General features: G+C 42.4%; 1 protein-coding gene across 3 annotated transcripts in view; it reads left to right on the top strand.

The window, feature by feature from the left end:
• Positions 1–4,442: 4,442 nt before the first annotated feature.
• LOC129181960 (CD82 antigen-like) overlaps positions 4,443–18,046 on the top strand; it is a 38,355-nt gene continuing 24,751 nt past the window's right edge. The window contains exons 1-2 of one of the 3 annotated variants that reach the window (XM_054777778.1): positions 4,443–4,684; positions 15,773–15,845. In XM_054777778.1, coding sequence (XP_054633753.1) covers positions 15,783–15,845 — 63 coding nt within the window. In that variant the 5' untranslated portion in view covers positions 4,443–4,684; positions 15,773–15,782. Of the gene's footprint in view, positions 4,685–6,496; positions 6,659–15,366; positions 15,680–15,772; positions 15,846–18,046 lie in introns of those variants that run through there. The other 2 variants (XM_054777776.1, XM_054777777.1) reach the window with 2 other exon arrangements.

Genomic DNA, 18,046 nt, shown 5'->3' with positions numbered 1-18,046 from the left:
GCATCACAAGTGGTCCTTAATTAGAGCACACAAAACTATACAGTAATCCCTCGCCACTCTGCGCTTGGAATTTCACGGCTTCACACTGTCGTGGGTTTTCAAAAATATATTAGTTAAGTCTATTAGTCAAAAAATAAGCATATTTGAACAAATGTGATGTATTTTTTGCCTAAATTAAACATTTTCAAGCATAAAAATGGCTATATGATGCAATATATGGCATTCAGAAGATGCATTCAAAGATGTTGTGAGTGTTATGTAATGTTCAATGCTGGCCACTAGGGGTCAGTCATGTTGGTTGAGACACACAAGCACCAGACATGATCGCTGCAACAACAGGCTTCTATTGCAGGTTTGAATGATCTCACAGCAGGCACAATAATCCCTAACACAGGCTGCTGTTGCGGCCGTAACTCACGCCAAGCTAAAACTCTGAACCCCTGATGCCACTCAGCTCCTGTAGGGAACAGATTTATAGTCTTATTTATGTCTTAATGCTTATGTCTACTATATTGCATAATAGCAATGTAAAGATGACTATAGGGGTCGGGTCTGGAACCAATTAACCGCGATAAACGAGGGATTACTGTAATGGTGTATATATACAGTAAGTGATGTAGCAGAGTTCTTGTAGAACGTCATATCCATAGTCTTGCCTTTGAAGCTATTTAAAACAGTCACCAACCCTGCATCCTGGGTCTGTTATGTGGAAATAAAAGTACGCACGGGGACGGGGAAGGTGTTTGGTATTAGGTAAAGCGTGACTTTGTGCTTATATAAGCGACTCTTGTTTGTTTTGATGCCATGCACGTCGTCACTGAGCAGTGCAGAAATAGCAGTGTGCGTCTAGCAGCCAGTGAACCCAACAGATGGATATGAAGGGCCGCAAACAAATGACAATGGAATGATTTCTAATAAGAGAGTAAGTGTTTTTGCTTCACTCCAGCACAGTTCTACCTCCCAGTTACAGTACTTGGCATTCCATGTGTGCTGCATCCCAATGCAGTTCTTGCCAACTTCACTCATTTTGCAGCTGCGAACATAAGTGGACGACATAGCGCAATGCGCCGGGCCTCCTCCAACGGTGGTCTTTTGAGCCCCGCCCCAGTTGGGAGTAGTCTTGAGGTCTGGGTGATTGCTGGGTCACTCGGGTGAGTCTTCATTTCAGATGGGAAATACATGGGTGAGGTCTCATGCTGTCCGTAAGGTAGTAATTATCTTTTACCAATGTTTAATTACATGCCCTTCTCCCCAGTGACACACTGAGTACTTGTACTGCTAAAGGCATTCCATTTCCGACTATGCTGGAGGCCTCAAATCATCAACCTTTTGAATTGTTCAAAGGTCTGTGATGCTGATTTATTTTTGGAAAGATGGGCTTTTTTGGAAGGGTGAACAGGAGAACGAAGCTTGTTCATCCTCTTCTTTCTCCAACGTTACTCAAAACTATGATTTGTCATTTTTTTGGTGGGGGTAACAGCTATTGTTTAAAGGGTCACTGACACGAGTTTTCAACTTGGCTTAAATATGTTCTATATGTTCTAGAATTAGGTTCTATGGTGTTCGTTTTTAGAAAGCAAATGGTAAATTTGTAAAAGTTTTAAAGTGCGTGGCGCAGACGTCCATCTCGGAAAAGGGGCGTTCCCGGAAGTGAAATGGGTGAAGGCGTATATGTCGTGTACGGGCGCAGCTTCTAGACGCGGGTCGTCGACTTCGTTCCGTTTGTTTTTCATCAAAATAGTAGTCATTCCAGATTGTTGCGTTGCCGCTGTCTCCTCAGTGTCCAAGTGATACTGTAAGTTTGTTTTGTCTTCCAAAAGACGAAAGATGAAGACTGCAATGAGCCAAGCAACTGCAGAGTCCGACGCATCACCTCGCATTCTGTTCACGAGGAACACCTTTATAAGAAGTATTTGGCTTGAAACTACGGTGTGCAGTTTTCCCTTGTTTATCGCGGGGGATAGGTTCACAAAAGTGAAATCTGCAAAGTAGGCAGCATCATTTTTTTTTTACAATTATCATACTTTTTAAGGCTGTAAAACCACTCGCCATACACTTTTTTCAGAGAGATATTAACATTTCCTCACATTTCTCTCTTGTTTAAACACTCAAAGTTCAAATTTTGTTTGAATTTCAATGAACAACCTACTTGGTTGGACACAAGAAATGATGAAGTGACTCACATTTGTTTCGCTCATTTGGTCGTGGCTCTTCGCCATTCGGCTGCGCGGTTTTTGTGTCCTTGTTGAAGTGTGTTGCTCCAGCCGTCATGTTGATTTCCCCCGCGTCGTCCTCCGTGAGCCGAGGATTCATTTGTTCCGTGGTGGCGCCTTCTGCCTTTCTTCGGCGTGTGCGGGGGTCCGGCTTGTTGTGCGGTGGCTGGCTTCTTCTGCCATTTGGGTACAGAGCGTTTCATTGCCGTTGTGGGTTTTGTCAGGGGGAGGGCTTGCAGCAGTGCAGTGTTCGGAGTCGCACGGTTGGCTTCGTCTGTTGCTTCTATTGTTTACAGTATTGGCGGTGAGCAAATGACTCACACGCTTAGCTAGTTTGCTAACCGTGTATGGCCATGACCACAACAGGAGACGATCTACAGCCAATGAGGTTGCAGAAGACTACAACGCTCAACTGACGACAATGCAATTCTTCTTAAAGGGCCTTGCTCAGGCTGTAACAGCGTTTATACCTGTAAAAAAAAAAGTTAAAGCACTAAAATTAAATTTAAAAAAAAATCTGCGAAAGAGCGAGTCGCTAAAAGTGAACCGCGATGGAGAGAGGGAACACTGTGTACGCATTTGATGCTAGGATGCTATTCCTGATGCTGCACAGGAAGGGACAAGACGAACCACGTCAAAGTTGCTACAGAGCACCAAGTCATACATATTGTAAACACTGCGCCACCGGAGCGACATGCATTCAAAGCATTATACATGTTATACAACGCACTTTCACAGCGACAGTGAGGATAAGCGGCATAGTAAATGGATTCATGTTGGTGGTGGTGGCGGCGGGGGCAGCAGCACCAGTGAAATACCCACTAAAAAAGGCCATAAAGAACCCTTGACGCTCATTAAGAAGCCGATTTAAAACAATAATTGAAGGATAAGCAACTCCAAGGTCATTTCCACTTACCATTCTCTCCCTCGCCGAGACACGTTAGTTTTGTCGGTGTCGTGACACATTGCTCAAATATTATATCGCTGTAAACATCCTCTGTCTGGAACGCCACCGTGTCTGTTGACGTGTGCTGACGCCTTCACCGACGTCACTTCCGGAAACGCCCCCTTTCCGAGATGGACGTTTGCAATCTTTAAATGTCATTTTTAGGAATTTACCCTTTGCTTTCAAAAAACAAACAATGCAGACCATAATTACAAACAATATAGAACATACTTAAGCAAAGTTGATAAATCATGTCAGTGACTCCTTAACTCTGATAAAGTTCCAGGTCAAACGTTGTAGCATTGTGTTTTTATGTATATACTGTTTGTGCTACTTTCTTGTACCTCAAATTGTACTGTCATTGTTATTTCCATTGTTTAGTTTCAAATAAAGAATTCTTGCTTATTTTGGCTGCTTCCATAGTGATGTAATTGGCTGTGTTTGTGTTATGCTACGAACTGGAAAGGTCGTCCCTCGTTATGTCACGGTTTGAATATCGCTCCCTCGCTATGTTGCGGTTTTGTTTTTTTTTATTAATCATGAATAAATGATGGTTGTTTCGTGGTTGACTATGGCCTATTGGTCAAACAGTCATACTGTATGAAGTATTGACCTTCTAGCATGACCTTCTACGCTGCATGGAGACTGGCTACTGAGCTAGCAGAGCTGAGCCGACATGCCATGGCTGAGATCGAGTGGGATTCTCCTCTCATTCCGTGTGGAAGTGGTAGGTTTTTGGCTTCTTTATCCTTCTGCCCCACTCAATCAGTAAATTGAAGAGACTAACTAGTTAGCTCGCAAGCGTTCTATGCTAGCGGCGGCTGTCTGCTTTTCCTGCAGAGATCCCCTAGCCTGCCCAACATGATGTGATGTAAACAAAGACTAATAGCAGTGTAAAAATGATTATCGGGGTGTTATTTCATATCTACAGGGCTCTAATAATTTTAAAACCCATATTTAGAAAGTCAAGTCATGTTTTGCAAAAATATTCAGTTTATTAATATTGAATCCTTATTCGCTGAAATGCACTAATCAAACCAGTTAACCGTGATGAACGGGGGAGTACTTTAACAGGGACATTATGCTTTTCCCTTTTTCTAACCTATAAATGTTGTTCCAACACTGTATTCTTGTGTTAAGCGATGCCGTCAGATAATGAGGTTTGCGCATTTGGAAGTGAGCCCTGAAAGCAGTTTTGGACGGCTCTGTAGGCTGTTTGTTTTTTTTTTTTAAACACCGAGTTCCATTGACGTCAGTGCAACCCAGACTTCCTTATATGGGCATACCCTGGCAAACGCCTGGGCAAGCCCCCACACATTCCTCCCATCAGGCAGAAGTGGTTGGAGTTGCCGATTCCTGGCCAGCAAGACAAAAAATATGCACATCTGGCAATGGCATTTCACACGGGACTGTTTTGTGAACATGGGCCAATACGAAGCTGGACTATCCGCCAAACTTATTGAAGTCGGACGCCTTTCCAACGTTACTTGGTCATTACTTGGTTGAAGAGTCCGAAGAGCAAACTGTAAGTAACAATTTATCATTATCCAAACTGTTTATGTAAGTCCAGAAGTCCCTGGAGCGCTTGGGAGTGTGACCGATCACAGCGGAGTGGGCTCGGTGGGAGTCGTACCAGGACGAGGGCTGGGGGTGGAGTAAATTACACAGGCCGTTTGGGTGTGAGACAGCAAACCCAAAGAAATGGTCTGGAAGATCTAGAAAGCTTTGTGTGCGGGTAACCATGCGTAGTTGCTCTGTAGGAGTCCAGAACTCAACACAAAGGCTCGAAAATGAGTACAATAGGTCCCCTCTAACTTCTTAACATGTCCACATGCTTCACAAAATATCAGTCACCCTCCTTTTCACTGTGTGACCCTCATGAAGTATACAAAGACAAGAAATGCAAGAAGCAAACGTAACCCTAACTTTGACCTTGTTCTGACATGTTTCCACCAAGAAACCACAGAACTGTTATGTAATATCAGCTTTTGTTTTGTGTGTTTGCTTTATTCCCCCCGCCATTGAAGCGACATGTCATAACAACATCCTACAACATACCTTACTGATGATGTTTGTTGAGTCCTCCCCCAAAGATTGTGTGGCACAGGAAATGTGTGTGGTGGGGGTTGTTCATCTGCAAAAAGCTCCCATGCATCCACAGATATGTGTTCCCACCATACCTGCCTGCCACCGATATACGGTATTAAGACCTGGTTCGTTTCTTAGAGCCTTTTTGTGTGTGTGTGTGTGTGTGTGTGTGTGTGTGTGTGTATGGATGTCTTGGGCGCCACATGATCTTTTTTTCTTTTTTTTTTTTTCCAACCAAGAAATATTTGACATTACCATTAGTGGTTTGAAATACATAACATGGAACACACACGATTATTTAGGTCATTTTTTATTTTTATTTTATTATTTTTGTTTGTTTTTACACTTTTATGCTATTAATTTTTTAATTTATTTGTATCATTTTTTGTATTTTTAATGTTTTTATTTCAGTAATTTTTATTGTAATTTATTTGTATTTTTACTCTCAAGTCATAGATTTGTTTTATTTACTTACACCTTTATTTCTTTGTATTACATTTTGTATACTTTTATTGAAGTCAAACAAAGCAAATGTATTAGGGTTTTTTTGTTTGTTTGTTTGCTTTAAATCGCCCATCATCTTTTGAAACATTAATACACACAATTAGGTGTCCGACATGCGTTTTAGAGGAATGTATTCAGGCATTTTGTCAAGGACATGAGGAAGAACATGATAACTGCATGCGTACAAATAACGCAGAAGTAAACTTAAATATGAAATTGACCACAAAACCAGATATTTCATTTATAACTGTGCAGTGTACACGTATGAAGGAGGGAGATGACTAAACTATTGCCCATTTGTACTTCAAACTAAGTCGGCCATCTGTTGTGTCTTGCATTTTAACGTCACTTTTGACTTGCTGTCTAGGACCCACCAGTTGAAAACCCCTACACTAAACTAACAGGGAAGCATTTACCTTGAGAATGTCCTATCTATTAGGTGACTAATATAGATGATTTGTTTTGAATGGAAGTAACGTTTTGAAAAGTTACTATAAAGCTGCTATTCTGTAAAAGCGTGGATGATTGGTTTCTTATTTTGTTATGAATGGACAGAAGTGGGTGAAACCAAGTCAGCCATGTGGGGGTGTGAGTGAGTGAACTCTTCTTCGGGTAAAAAACACAAACGATGGCGAAACGCGATTCCTTTCACCGACTCGAGTTCGCATGAGTCACTCACTGAAGTAACTCGGATACTTGAATGACATAGCGTCATAGCCCATTGGCAACAAGTTGTGAATCGGATACTCCAATCACTCGAGAGACCCGTCACGGAGCGCGTGCAGGCTTGAGCGACTCGTTCGTGTCTCGCACATCTGTCTCCCACTGTCGTCTGGTCTCAGACAGACTAGACTACTATCGCGGGTTCTTCGGTCAGTTAGTTGTTTCCAGCGTCGAAGGAGACCAAGTAAGTCTATCTAAATATGGCTATTGTTATTTATTTATCGAGTCATCCTTTTAAAGTTGTACTTTTTACTTTCGATTTTCGCTCTGCTTGGCGCCTCATTTAGCCCAAACTTTTGTTGTTTGATCTACTTCCAACAATCTAAAAAGTCGTATTCATAAATACTCACCCACCCCCAATAAACTAAACGTTTTTTGTGTGTGTCGAGAACAAGGATTCATTCGGGACGTTGCAGACCGCATGTAAACCGACAGAAAACTGAAATGGATTCTTAATGTCGGCTCTTTCACCTGACAAGCGTTTGCCGTAAGTGTTCGGGTTGTAGTTTGTTAATCATTTCTTTGAGGCTGTTATTGAAAGATTATGTAGTAAAGCATACCCAAGTTTTCAAACCAGATGACAAGTTTGAGTCAACTTTCCGGCTCGTCGTAACTAAATATACAGTGTACGATAAAACGCGTCCATGTGTAATGTACTGTCCAATAAAATGATCACGACTGAACCCCTCGTGCACTCTAGTGCGGTGGTCTCCAAAATTTATCATTCACAGCTACAGAAACAGAAGTGATGTCGTGTTCATATTTGGACATGGCTGCTGACATAAACTGTACACACCCCCCAGCTACAGCGGTTCAACAAGAATATATTTGGTGGTGGAATATGGCCTATTATAAGCAACAAAACGCATATTTAAGCAAATTGTACTCGTTCTTGGCCTAAATTAAGCATTTTCAAGTATAAAATGACCAAATAAATTAACTAAATGAACTAAAATACAAGTAAAGGCAGAAGAAGCATTCTGATTGTGAAAGTAGTATTCTACATTGTCCACTTGGTGTCGTTGTTCGATGAGACAGGCACTACTTGTACATCCATCACTAAGGTTTCTTAGGGAACACATTTACTGTGACACTGCTCGAGAGGAGTTTTATTTGCATTTTAAATGGCTTATTTACTCTTATTTAGCCTACTATATTGGGTAATAAGAGTGTCAATTTGGCACATAAGGATGGAAGTACGCTGTCAAAAAAAAACTACAAGAAACTCCTAACCTATGAGTCTGTTATCTTATTGATGTCTTATTTTCTCAGATTATATCTACGTTATTGAGTAATTCAAATGTAGAGGTGACTATGGGTGTTATTTAATGTCTGGAGGGCTCTAATAATATTAAAAACCGTATTTAGAAAATCGTAAATAGGTTTTCTATGCCGCAACTATAAGAATATTCCATTTATTAATATTAAATACACTAAGTCCCCAACTAACGAACACAATTGGTTCCAGACGACCGTTCTTAGGTCGAATCATTCTTAAGTCGAATCAAAATTAATATTAGCAATGATATAGGTACTACATGTACGTGTATACATATACAGTATATGCGTATGTATGTAAATATGAGTTTGGATGTAGTAGTAATATTAAACCAGGATAATTAATGAAAAAAACAATAATAAAAGTGATATAATACGTAATGATAAATGTTATTTACCTTTGAAGAGGAGTGGTCAAGCATACGTCGTTGTGGAGGAAGAGGAGGAGTTATTGAAAAAAGGACAAATGTTGGTGGTGGTTAGACTCTTCTAAAAGAGGTAGTGTTCTGTCGGTGGTGAGGAATTAAGCAGGCCTATTAACTCTTCATAAACTTTAATCACACGCTCTGTCCGGGTTGTATCATACAGCTAAAACTTTAGCTTTACCGGAAGCTTTCTCTGCCCAGCGTCTGTTAGTCTCATTAGCTCTAAGGCTGCCTCTTGGTCCCATTAGCAGTGTCACAGTGCCCTCTACTGGTCAAGCATGTACAGTAGCAGTACACATGCTTACGAACGTCGGGTGTTCGTAAGTTGGGGACCCAGTGTACTGCTTCACGGAAATTCACTTATAAACAAGGAAAGGACTGTACTTTATTCATGAAGCAGATCTAGGCCTGTCACGATAACAAATTTTGCTGGTCGATAATTGTGCTGTAAATCATCGGCGATATTCGATCATTTGGGCAAAAATTTTTGATACCACTAATTATCATGCGGTGTAATGCACATTTGAACCGCTAGATGGTATTCAAGCATGACGGACCTGTATGAGTCTCAGTCACAATTAGCTTGACACAGAAGTTCTTAGCCCATATTTTCATTACTTACTGTATATGGCATAATAATGCCAGTACACAGTGTCAAATGCAATAGACTTCAATTACTTGAGTATTTAACATTATAATCGGAATGTCAAGGTTTTAAATATAATACATTAAACAAACAAACAATGGGCCTCATTCACGAAACGTTCTTACGCACAAATGTGTTCTTAAAGCCTTCTTACGAAGATTTTTGGCATTCACGAAACTTGTTCTTAACTCACAGTTCTTAGATCTACAGGAAGAACAAATTCTACGAATGCTCAGGAGGACTCTTATGCACAAGCAAAGCTTGCACTTTCAATGCGCAATCGCCCTCATGATGGATTTTGCAACCTGATCCCAAAAATGTAGTGCAAATAAAATATCCCAACAATGATTTATCATCAAAACAACTAAAATATACTCCATGGATAAATATATATTCAAATCCCAATTCATCCAAAAAAAAGTAGCTGGCTGGACGTGCGCTGCACAGAGAGAGAATGTAAAGGGACCATTAGATTTATTTGCTTCAGGCTTCAGGCTTCCCTCTCTGTTCTTGCAGGTGTGCAGGATCATCAGAATACCATCCCAATGAAACGTGGTGTGTCTATTGCGCACGTAGCACCCCCAGATAACGCCATGCGCCCCCAGCCACGTCTTGAGCCAGAGCACGGGGCTGCTGTATTAATTAGGCAGCGTCTAATCAAATGTAACCACACAAAAAATACATTGTCACACACAAACTATGTATTTTGACTTTATTTTTCCATCATGATCGTGTAAATATTTTCTAGAGTTTACGAAATGGTTTGGTTTCTGATTGATGGCCCGCCTCCCGTTTCCTGCAGATCCCTCCGGTGCAGTCCAATCTTTTTTTTTGAGTCTATTTTAAGTCAAACCACTTCTTTTTAACCTCTGCGGTGGTGCGTTTCTCCGTGGAAACGACATTTATGTTTCCTGCAATGGTGCTCCATGCCGACTCTTTTTGGATGGCCTGATGACCGGTGGATACACGTGAAAATAAGGTGGTCTTGTGTTCGCTCACTCCTTGTAAAAGCACCTCTATTTCAGTACAATTGAAGTTTTTCTTCTGTTTGTTGTCCAGCTGCTCCTCAGTCTTGCCCTTGCGCGTTGCCATCTCCGCCTCCAGCTGCCCGTTGCGCACGGCACATTTTTGACCTTATATAGGAAATAATAGGCGGTGACCTATGCAAATTAGGGCTCACATGCACGGGCATCCCAGTTGGCATTCATCAACCTAAGAACACCGGTGCCAACGATTATCCCTACTTAAGAACGTGTCGTGAATGTGGCGCAGTTTCCACCCCGCGCCTTCTTAAGTACACTTCTTAAGAAGACTTTTAAGAAGATGTTCGTGAATGAGGCCCACTATTTTTGATGTCCTTCAACATGTCTTCTTTCCCTCTGTTATATAGTTCAGGAATTGCTGTTGGTGACATGTCCGTGTACTCTCTCTCAGGCAATCGGCACTGTCTGTTGGACATTTCTAACATTTTATGAAACGTTGGCTTTTCAACCATATTGCCTTGTTGCATTTCTTTTGCAATGTCGCGAGCAACAATGTCCGTGAGTGCGCACAATTTTGAGCTGTTTTGCTTGTGTTTACCTTGCCGAACAAATGCCTCAGTAAGCGTCGACTGTCAGGACGAAGGCTGCGCTTCACCCCCAGCGGGATTTTTTTCCCTCAGCTGGGAAAACTGAAAAGGATGGTGGTGTTTTCAGGTGTGCATATAAGTTGGTTCCCCTGCTTCCTTGTCACTACTTTCGAACATATGCAATGTTTCGGTTCGTCGGCGTTCATACGCTCACCATGTTCATTCTGTTTAAAACCGAAGTATTCCCACACTGGGGCCTTAGAAGCCATCACTTCTGTGCCTTCATTCATGTTAGCCGATCTCACAAGGCTAATTTGGTGCCCACGTGCACATGCTCCTGTCTGTGTCCGTTCACTCGTAGCCCCGCCTCCACAACAAGGCTGAACGGGAGGACAGAGGGTCTCCCCATTCATTTCACTATAGAACCATACTATCCAGTGCGATTGATGGCTTTCACCCTGGGAATTGGAAACTTTGAAGGAAGAAGTGACGCTTCGCTGTCATTGCAAATCACAAGTTTAATATCCGCAGGAAACACCACAGACATAATGTTAGTCAGGAGCGAGCTAGCTTGTTACTGCAGCCACCAAGGCTTGTTTACACGCTTCACGACGCGGTTTGATGAGCTCATTTGCGTGCCGACTCTGTCGTATGGGAGCCCACAGGCCTATACACAGCAGTTTTTATAGTTGGCCCACATCAGTGGGCCAACTATACTGGGTACACTGTATTGGGTAATATGAGTGTAAAGGTGACTATAGGGGTGTTATTTCATGTCTATAGGGCTCAACTAATGTTAAAAGCCGCAATTAGAATGTTCTATGCTCTTAATGTTCCATGGTATAACTACAGAAATATTCCATTTATACATAAGGAGTCTTACTTCACAGAAATTCACTCATCACTGTTGGGTCTGAAACCAGTTAACTTGACAAACGAGGGATTACGAAATAGAAAATTAATGATTAGGTTAATTATTTACCTTGTGCCCTTGAATGTTTAATTATTCTGCCTTCACTATACTTCATGGCCATAGTTAGCATAGTTAGACAAAAATATTATTTGTACGAAATGAATAATAATTTTTGGACCAGTCCAGTGAAACGGTGTAGTTTGCCGCAGCACACCTGAAGATCTCTCATGGCACAGTCATGGGGAGTCACTGCTCTGGGCAGCACCTAATGTAGTCAGCCAATTGCACCACACTTGGGAAATCCGGCAGCACGTCTCTATTGTTACAGCGGCAAATACGACGCATGTGATTGACAAAATGTCGCCCACATTTCCCTTTAGCCAACATCAGTTACAACACAGCCACTCACGCTGGCTTGTGCAGTGGCTGCTTTTTGCACTCGTGTGGTTGACGAAAAGAAGTTAGTACCGCTTACTAACGCTGCTTACTAACGCAAGCAGCGTATTCATTCAAGTTGTGATGGTGGGATATGGTTGTACGGCCGATGGCCACATACTGAAAAATGAAAGAATGCAAGGACCCCTTAGATATGCTAAGAAGTTACATATATTTCAAGAAAAAAATGCATATCAGCTTTGAAAAAGTTGATTATCAGTATGAACTTCGGCCTTTGCCCCCCCCCCCCCCCCCACACACACCCACACACACACACACACACTTTTTAGCTGTTTTTATTTTTTTAATTCTCCAAATATTAAAATTTTCATCTTAAAAAATGTTAGAATAGAATAGAACAATGTTACTGTCCAAAGAAGTGTAAATTTGCACACCCAAAGTTATTGCAGCAACAGACCAACCATCTCAATGACGTGTTTGCTAAATGCATATATACCGTAATGTTCGGTGTATAAGCCGCTACTTTTTTCTTAAACTTTTGAAGTGACCAAGAAATTTGTGACCATGGTCTAATCTTGTAACATCTCGTATACTTCAGAACTACTACTAATCATTTAAAAACAGTGTCTGCGACACCCGACTCGAGTGAATCGAGTTCTCAAGTCACTTTAGTGAGTGGCTCATAAAAACCCGAGTAAGTAAAGGAATGGAGAACACCATCAGTACGAGGTACTAGTACAACAATGTGGTCTTTTGCAGAAGTTGTCTGCACAACGCTCACCTTTTCGTCTGAGTCATGTGAACACCAATAAAGTTAATAAGCCACATCCTGTGGGCATGGGTGTAAACCGTGTGGATACAGATGTCAAAGCAGGGTTCTGTTGCAGGCTTAACAGAATGGTGCAGGAAGGCCAGGGCCTCGCAGATGTTTAACTGGGTCAGATGTTGATATAATGGTGCTGAATGGGGGCGGGTCGAGGTCTGTTGCCCTCAGGGCTGCCTCTGATCCTCTCTGTGACTGCCATCTGCCAGTCAGGTTGGCTCTAGAATCCTCTTTGTTGCCCACAGTGATGAACTTTTTAGAACACTGTTGAACACCCACCTATTGCACAGTGATGTGGTTTGGGTCTCTCAACTCTTTCCTTTCTGCATGCCGTTTTTGCTCTCATTAGGGTGGTAAGCTGCAGCGTGACGTAGTGTTGGGGACTGTTTTTCAACGGGACTCAGTCTACAAACTAACTAAACCTTCTTAATCTACACTGCTGCTGTCCATCAATCCGCAAACAATCTGCTTTCGGGATTATATTTTTGCATGACTTTCTGTTGTGTTGTGTGGTGTAGGCTTTGTGCACAGGGGCTCACTACAACATCGTTGCTGTTTGTGTGTGTGTGTGTGTGTGTGTGTGTGTGTGTGTGTGTGTGTGTACATTAACTGCGCTTTTGGCATGTCAAATGTAGGTAGATCAGCCATCGATCAGTATTGGCTGATTTCCACTGAAACGCATGTAATCGGCATATGCCAATAAATGCCTTCCAAAGCCAATCACCTGTGGCTGGTACTTTTGCAGACTGGAGCAACGCCTGTGTCCAGTGTAGTGTCCTGCTCTCTATAATGTCTATATTCTTATATAATGTCTGGTAGCGTGCCCCACACCCTCTCCTGTGGAGTGCAGATCCAAACCAAAACAAGCCTGTCTGCTGTATGGACCTTTTAAAAAGGTTCTCCTCCCGTTCCATGTGGAAGTGGTATGTTTTTGGCTTCTTACTTTGTCCTTCTTCCCCACTCAGTTTCAAACCCTTTCTTAATTTTACAATAAACGAAGTGGAGGCTAACAAGTTAGCTCGGTAGCTTGCTATGCTTAAAGCGTCATATGTCTGATGCACGAGACGGTACACAAGATTGGGTCTACTTGACGAGACAATATTTAGACTTTTAAGAAAAGTACAATCAAAATAGATTTTAAGAATGACAATCTATTGCAATCTACTAGTATAATTTCTACCACGTCACACTCTTCTGCACTCTGTGTGTACGCAAGTGGCCCTGCCTCCACCTACCGAGACAAAGAGACCGTATGGCTGACAAAAGGGCTCACTTTGTTGCCGTTCTATGGAACAAACGTGCCAAGGTGCTGAAACCAATGCACAGAATGCCAAGTCTGCCTGTTTGGAGGCGAGAGATGAGGAAAACAGACATGCCTGCACATGGCAATATATTAAGGCCGAAAAATTATCAAGTTCATTTTCATTTATTGTGTGATTAATTTATTTATTTATTACCATCCTGGGCCGAGTGCCCACGAGCTTCTTTCTGAACGAGAAATCTTGTCACGTTTTAATCTTGCGAGACCTTGTGACATGAGATCTTAACAGCTGGTGATTTTTTGTTTTCCTGTGGGATTTTCCCCGTAAACTGCTGCTTCAAATGTGGGATGAGGTTGGACGTATTAAACTTCCCCGGTTCTGTGTCGCCACCGGAAACGTCTGCCTGACACTCAGCTGCCACTTTTCGGACTATTACCAAAAATACTGGCACGTGGCCGACATCCTTCCGTCTCCTTGCTAGCACGTTAGCACACGCTGTTGTTGTCATCATGTGGGCTCTACGTGCTGGATTCAGCGCTGCTGGACTGCTTATATTAGAGTGCTTGTACCGGATGCAGGCTGATATAATCCGATCCAATTTTGCGTGATACCGGAACAATATCTGATGTCAGTACCGTAAAGTGCCTGGCATGTTCCAGTTACAGTTGTTTCTTTGACAAGTTATTGCTGTGTTTTGTATTTGCTGCACCGTTTGTATGTAAAATACATGTAATGATCATGGTTGAACTTATTTTGAACATGCATGCAGTACAAGTTACATTGGACTACATCACATAGTACAATTCACAGTTCAACATGTCCAAAAAGGAGAAGAAAAGCTGATTTAATCCTACCCCCCATCCGTTCCATGTAATCCAATGCATGAGTTGATATTAAGGTTACTTTGAGCCTTCTTAATGAACCACAATGGCTCGTTCGTTATCTACCAAGCCTGCCCTGTGAAGGAAAAAGCCTGGCTGTGGTAAATATTTACTTTGTGCTTCTGGAGTACTGCCTCGTCGTCATGCTGCCAGAGAGATCCATAAAGCATAAACCACTGTTGTGTATGTGGCGTTGGTCTGGCCTACAGCTGTTTCTCAAAAGGAAAGCATTGCTCATCGAGAAGCTACTGAGATGCAGTCACACACGTAGGCCTGTGCCGTCATGCTTATGTGGCTGTGAAGCAGACAGGTGAACCGGTGGAGAAGCAGATGTGACTATGTATCGTCTACAGCTTGGTTTTCACTTATTTATGCGCATTCACAATCCCAACACAGCCACCGTGTCTTCATCGCTGTGTTTGTTTGTGTGTGTGTGTTTCTTACACCCAATCTGCCCTTTGGCTTAAGCTTTGCTCTCGCATCGAGGAAAAGGCTTCTTGAGACGTCATCTGTACTTCTGTGAAGAAGGTGTCGGACGTTTCGCTCCTCATCCGAAGAGCTTCGTCAGTTAATAACAGGATAGGATTATACCACTACTCCGCCCAGGCTTAGTGTAACGAACCAATAGGAGGAGGGTGTTGGCACACCAATTCCGCCCACTCTTACTGTATTTAAGGCCTAAGCTACCAGCACTTATTAGTTCGCTGACGAAGCTCTTCGGATGAGGAGCGAAACGTCCGACACCTTCTTCACAGAAGTACAGATGACGTCTCAAGAAGCCTTTTCCTCGATGGACAACTCCTGTACAACTGAGAGCCTACACAGACGCTTTGCTCTCGCAATCAGTCAGAATTATCATCATATCTGATATCACAACACAGGCCAGTTATTGACTTTCAAAGTTTGGTTGAAATGTGACTCTTAAAAAAGAATTTGCCCCTTGAGCGTTCTGTTTAATCAGGACTGCGCAGATGTTCCTTCTTGCGGTTTGACCTTCTCAAGGCTAACTGCGTTTGTATAATTTTGTCTCTTCTCCCTCTGGGTTTTTATGTTTCATCCCCACACTGGCTTGCATTTAACCACGGCGCTGTGTTTTACTTTCAGAATTGCAGCCATGTCGAAAGGATGCATCACCGTCACCAAGTACTTTCTGTTCCTCTTCAACCTCATCTTCTTTGTAAGTAACGCTGACGTCACGCCCGTCTACTGATGCTTAAATAACTACAGTCAGCAATGGAATTAACCTTCACCAACAATTCTGTTAAAAAGAAAAAGAAAAAAAAACTTTTGTTCATGCTAAATTATCTTTGCACACTATTGCAGTGAAGTATAAGGGTAAGGGGGTTATCCACATGGAAAAGTTTGCAGGTCAAAACGTATTTCATCCTTTCAGCCTCTCATCCACACGGAAACAGCATTCTGAATGACTTGAAACGCTACTTTTTGGAAAAGGGGGGGAGATAATCTGGTAACCGCTGGCTTGTGGTTTCTGTGTAGACAAGCAAACCGCACCTTTCTGAAGATAATGACGTCACCACCCCTTTGCCGCCCTATCACATGACCAGAAGTGAGCGTTGCCGACAAAATATCGGAATATTTCAACTGGCATAACTCACCCCAGTCGACATTCTCCTGATATTTTGTCTGATACAGTGTTCCCTCATTTATCGCGGGGGATAGCCTCCCAAAATAGCCTGCAATAATTGAGGTCTAAGAAGTAGCCAACTTCATTTTTTACAATGATTATATATATTTTAAGGCTGTTAAACCCCTCGCCATACACTTTATACACTTATCTCAGACAGGCATGAGCATATTCTCTCTTATTCACATTTCTCTCTTGTTTAAACACTCTCAAAGTTCAAATTTAGTTTGAATTTTAATGATCAACCTACGAGGCTGGACACAGGAAATTATTAGATGACTCACGTGTATTTCACTCCTTTGACCGTGCTTCGTCCTGGCGCCGTTCAGCTGTAGAGTTTTTGGATCCTTGTTGAAACATGTTGCTCCTGCAGTCGTATTTTCCTACACCTCGTCCTACTCCTTGAATGAAAGGTTTATTTGTTCCGTAATGGCACCTTAAAGCCGGTTAGCTTCTTCTTCTGTTATTTACTGGTGGTTAGCAAGCAGCTCACACGATTAGCTAGTTTGCTAGCAACCATTGACCACAACAGGAAACGGCACGAAGGAGATTGGCTGTAGAGCATTGCCAATCAATCAGGACGCAGAACACAACGGGCGGGTTCTCCCTTAGCCAGGCATGTAAACGCATACTGAGATGAAGGAGCTGCACACGTCTGTGCAAACTGTCATATAAGCATACAGCACCCTCTACTGGTAGCAGTGGTAAAGATGGCTCTAATACACCACAAGGACGTAGGACACAATGCACGTTCATACGCTGTTAAAATATACATGTAAAATTACTGCTAAAAAAATCAGCGAGTCAGCGAAAGGTGAACCGTGATGTTGCGAGGGAACACTGTACTACAAAATGACCCGCAGAAGTCGTAAGTCTAGGCAAGCCGTCCAAGCGGAGGACGACGGACTCATGTGCATGCGTTCTTTCTTCTTCTGTAGTTTGGTGTGTCACGTGTTTCTGTCTGGGCGCCACACGTACAGTAGGTGTGCCTTGTGTGTTACAACGTTTTCACTCAGTTATCTGTTCCCGTCTGGATGCAACTATTTACTAATCTGGTACAGGGTGGATGTAGAATTTTTCTCAACCCGCGAATAAAAAAAACAAAACCTTTCAATGTGGACAGGGCCTAAATGTCTTCACTGTAATGTAAAAAAGTATCAGCACTAAATGATAAAAATCAGCCTGAAGTTGTTAAATACCTTTCATCTGTGATTTGAGCGATGGTTAAATAGGTGTCAATTACGGACGCTGCACTGGAAATGTCCCATTTACTCTGCCTGCTGTAGACACCTAAAGCAAACCAGATGGTTTATTAACGTTTACTGCCAGCTCGCTCTCACGGGGCCCAACATGAAGTCCAGGCCTTGATAAAACACAACACTTGAAATGGGCTCTGAGAGGATGTCTGGACTTTTCCAACGAGTTTTTATCCCTGAGAGAAACCTTTTGATGTGCCTCGTAGGAAGTGTGTGTCTATGTCCGTGGGGAAGCTGGGAACTGGAGTGTTAGCGATGACCACCATCCTACTAAATGTACACCTCTTAACCAGGGCTGTAATTAGTGTCGATGTGTCAGGAAGGGGACTCCACACGCACTCATCTATTGGTTATTTTCCTTCCTCTTCATATGGAATGAACCTCGTGACCTCATTAGTGGGGAGCAAGAGGGTATCACAGAAACCTTTTTTCCAGGGCTTTCATCCTCAATGTTCCACAGAAAGGATCAGAAATGGC

The sequence above is a fragment of the Dunckerocampus dactyliophorus genome, chromosome 5 (assembly GCF_027744805.1).
Source record: "Dunckerocampus dactyliophorus isolate RoL2022-P2 chromosome 5, RoL_Ddac_1.1, whole genome shotgun sequence".
Classification (NCBI taxonomy): Eukaryota; Metazoa; Chordata; class Actinopteri; order Syngnathiformes; family Syngnathidae; genus Dunckerocampus; species Dunckerocampus dactyliophorus.
Note: the sequence above shows the minus strand (reverse complement) of the source record. Positions and strands in the feature narration are given on the sequence as shown.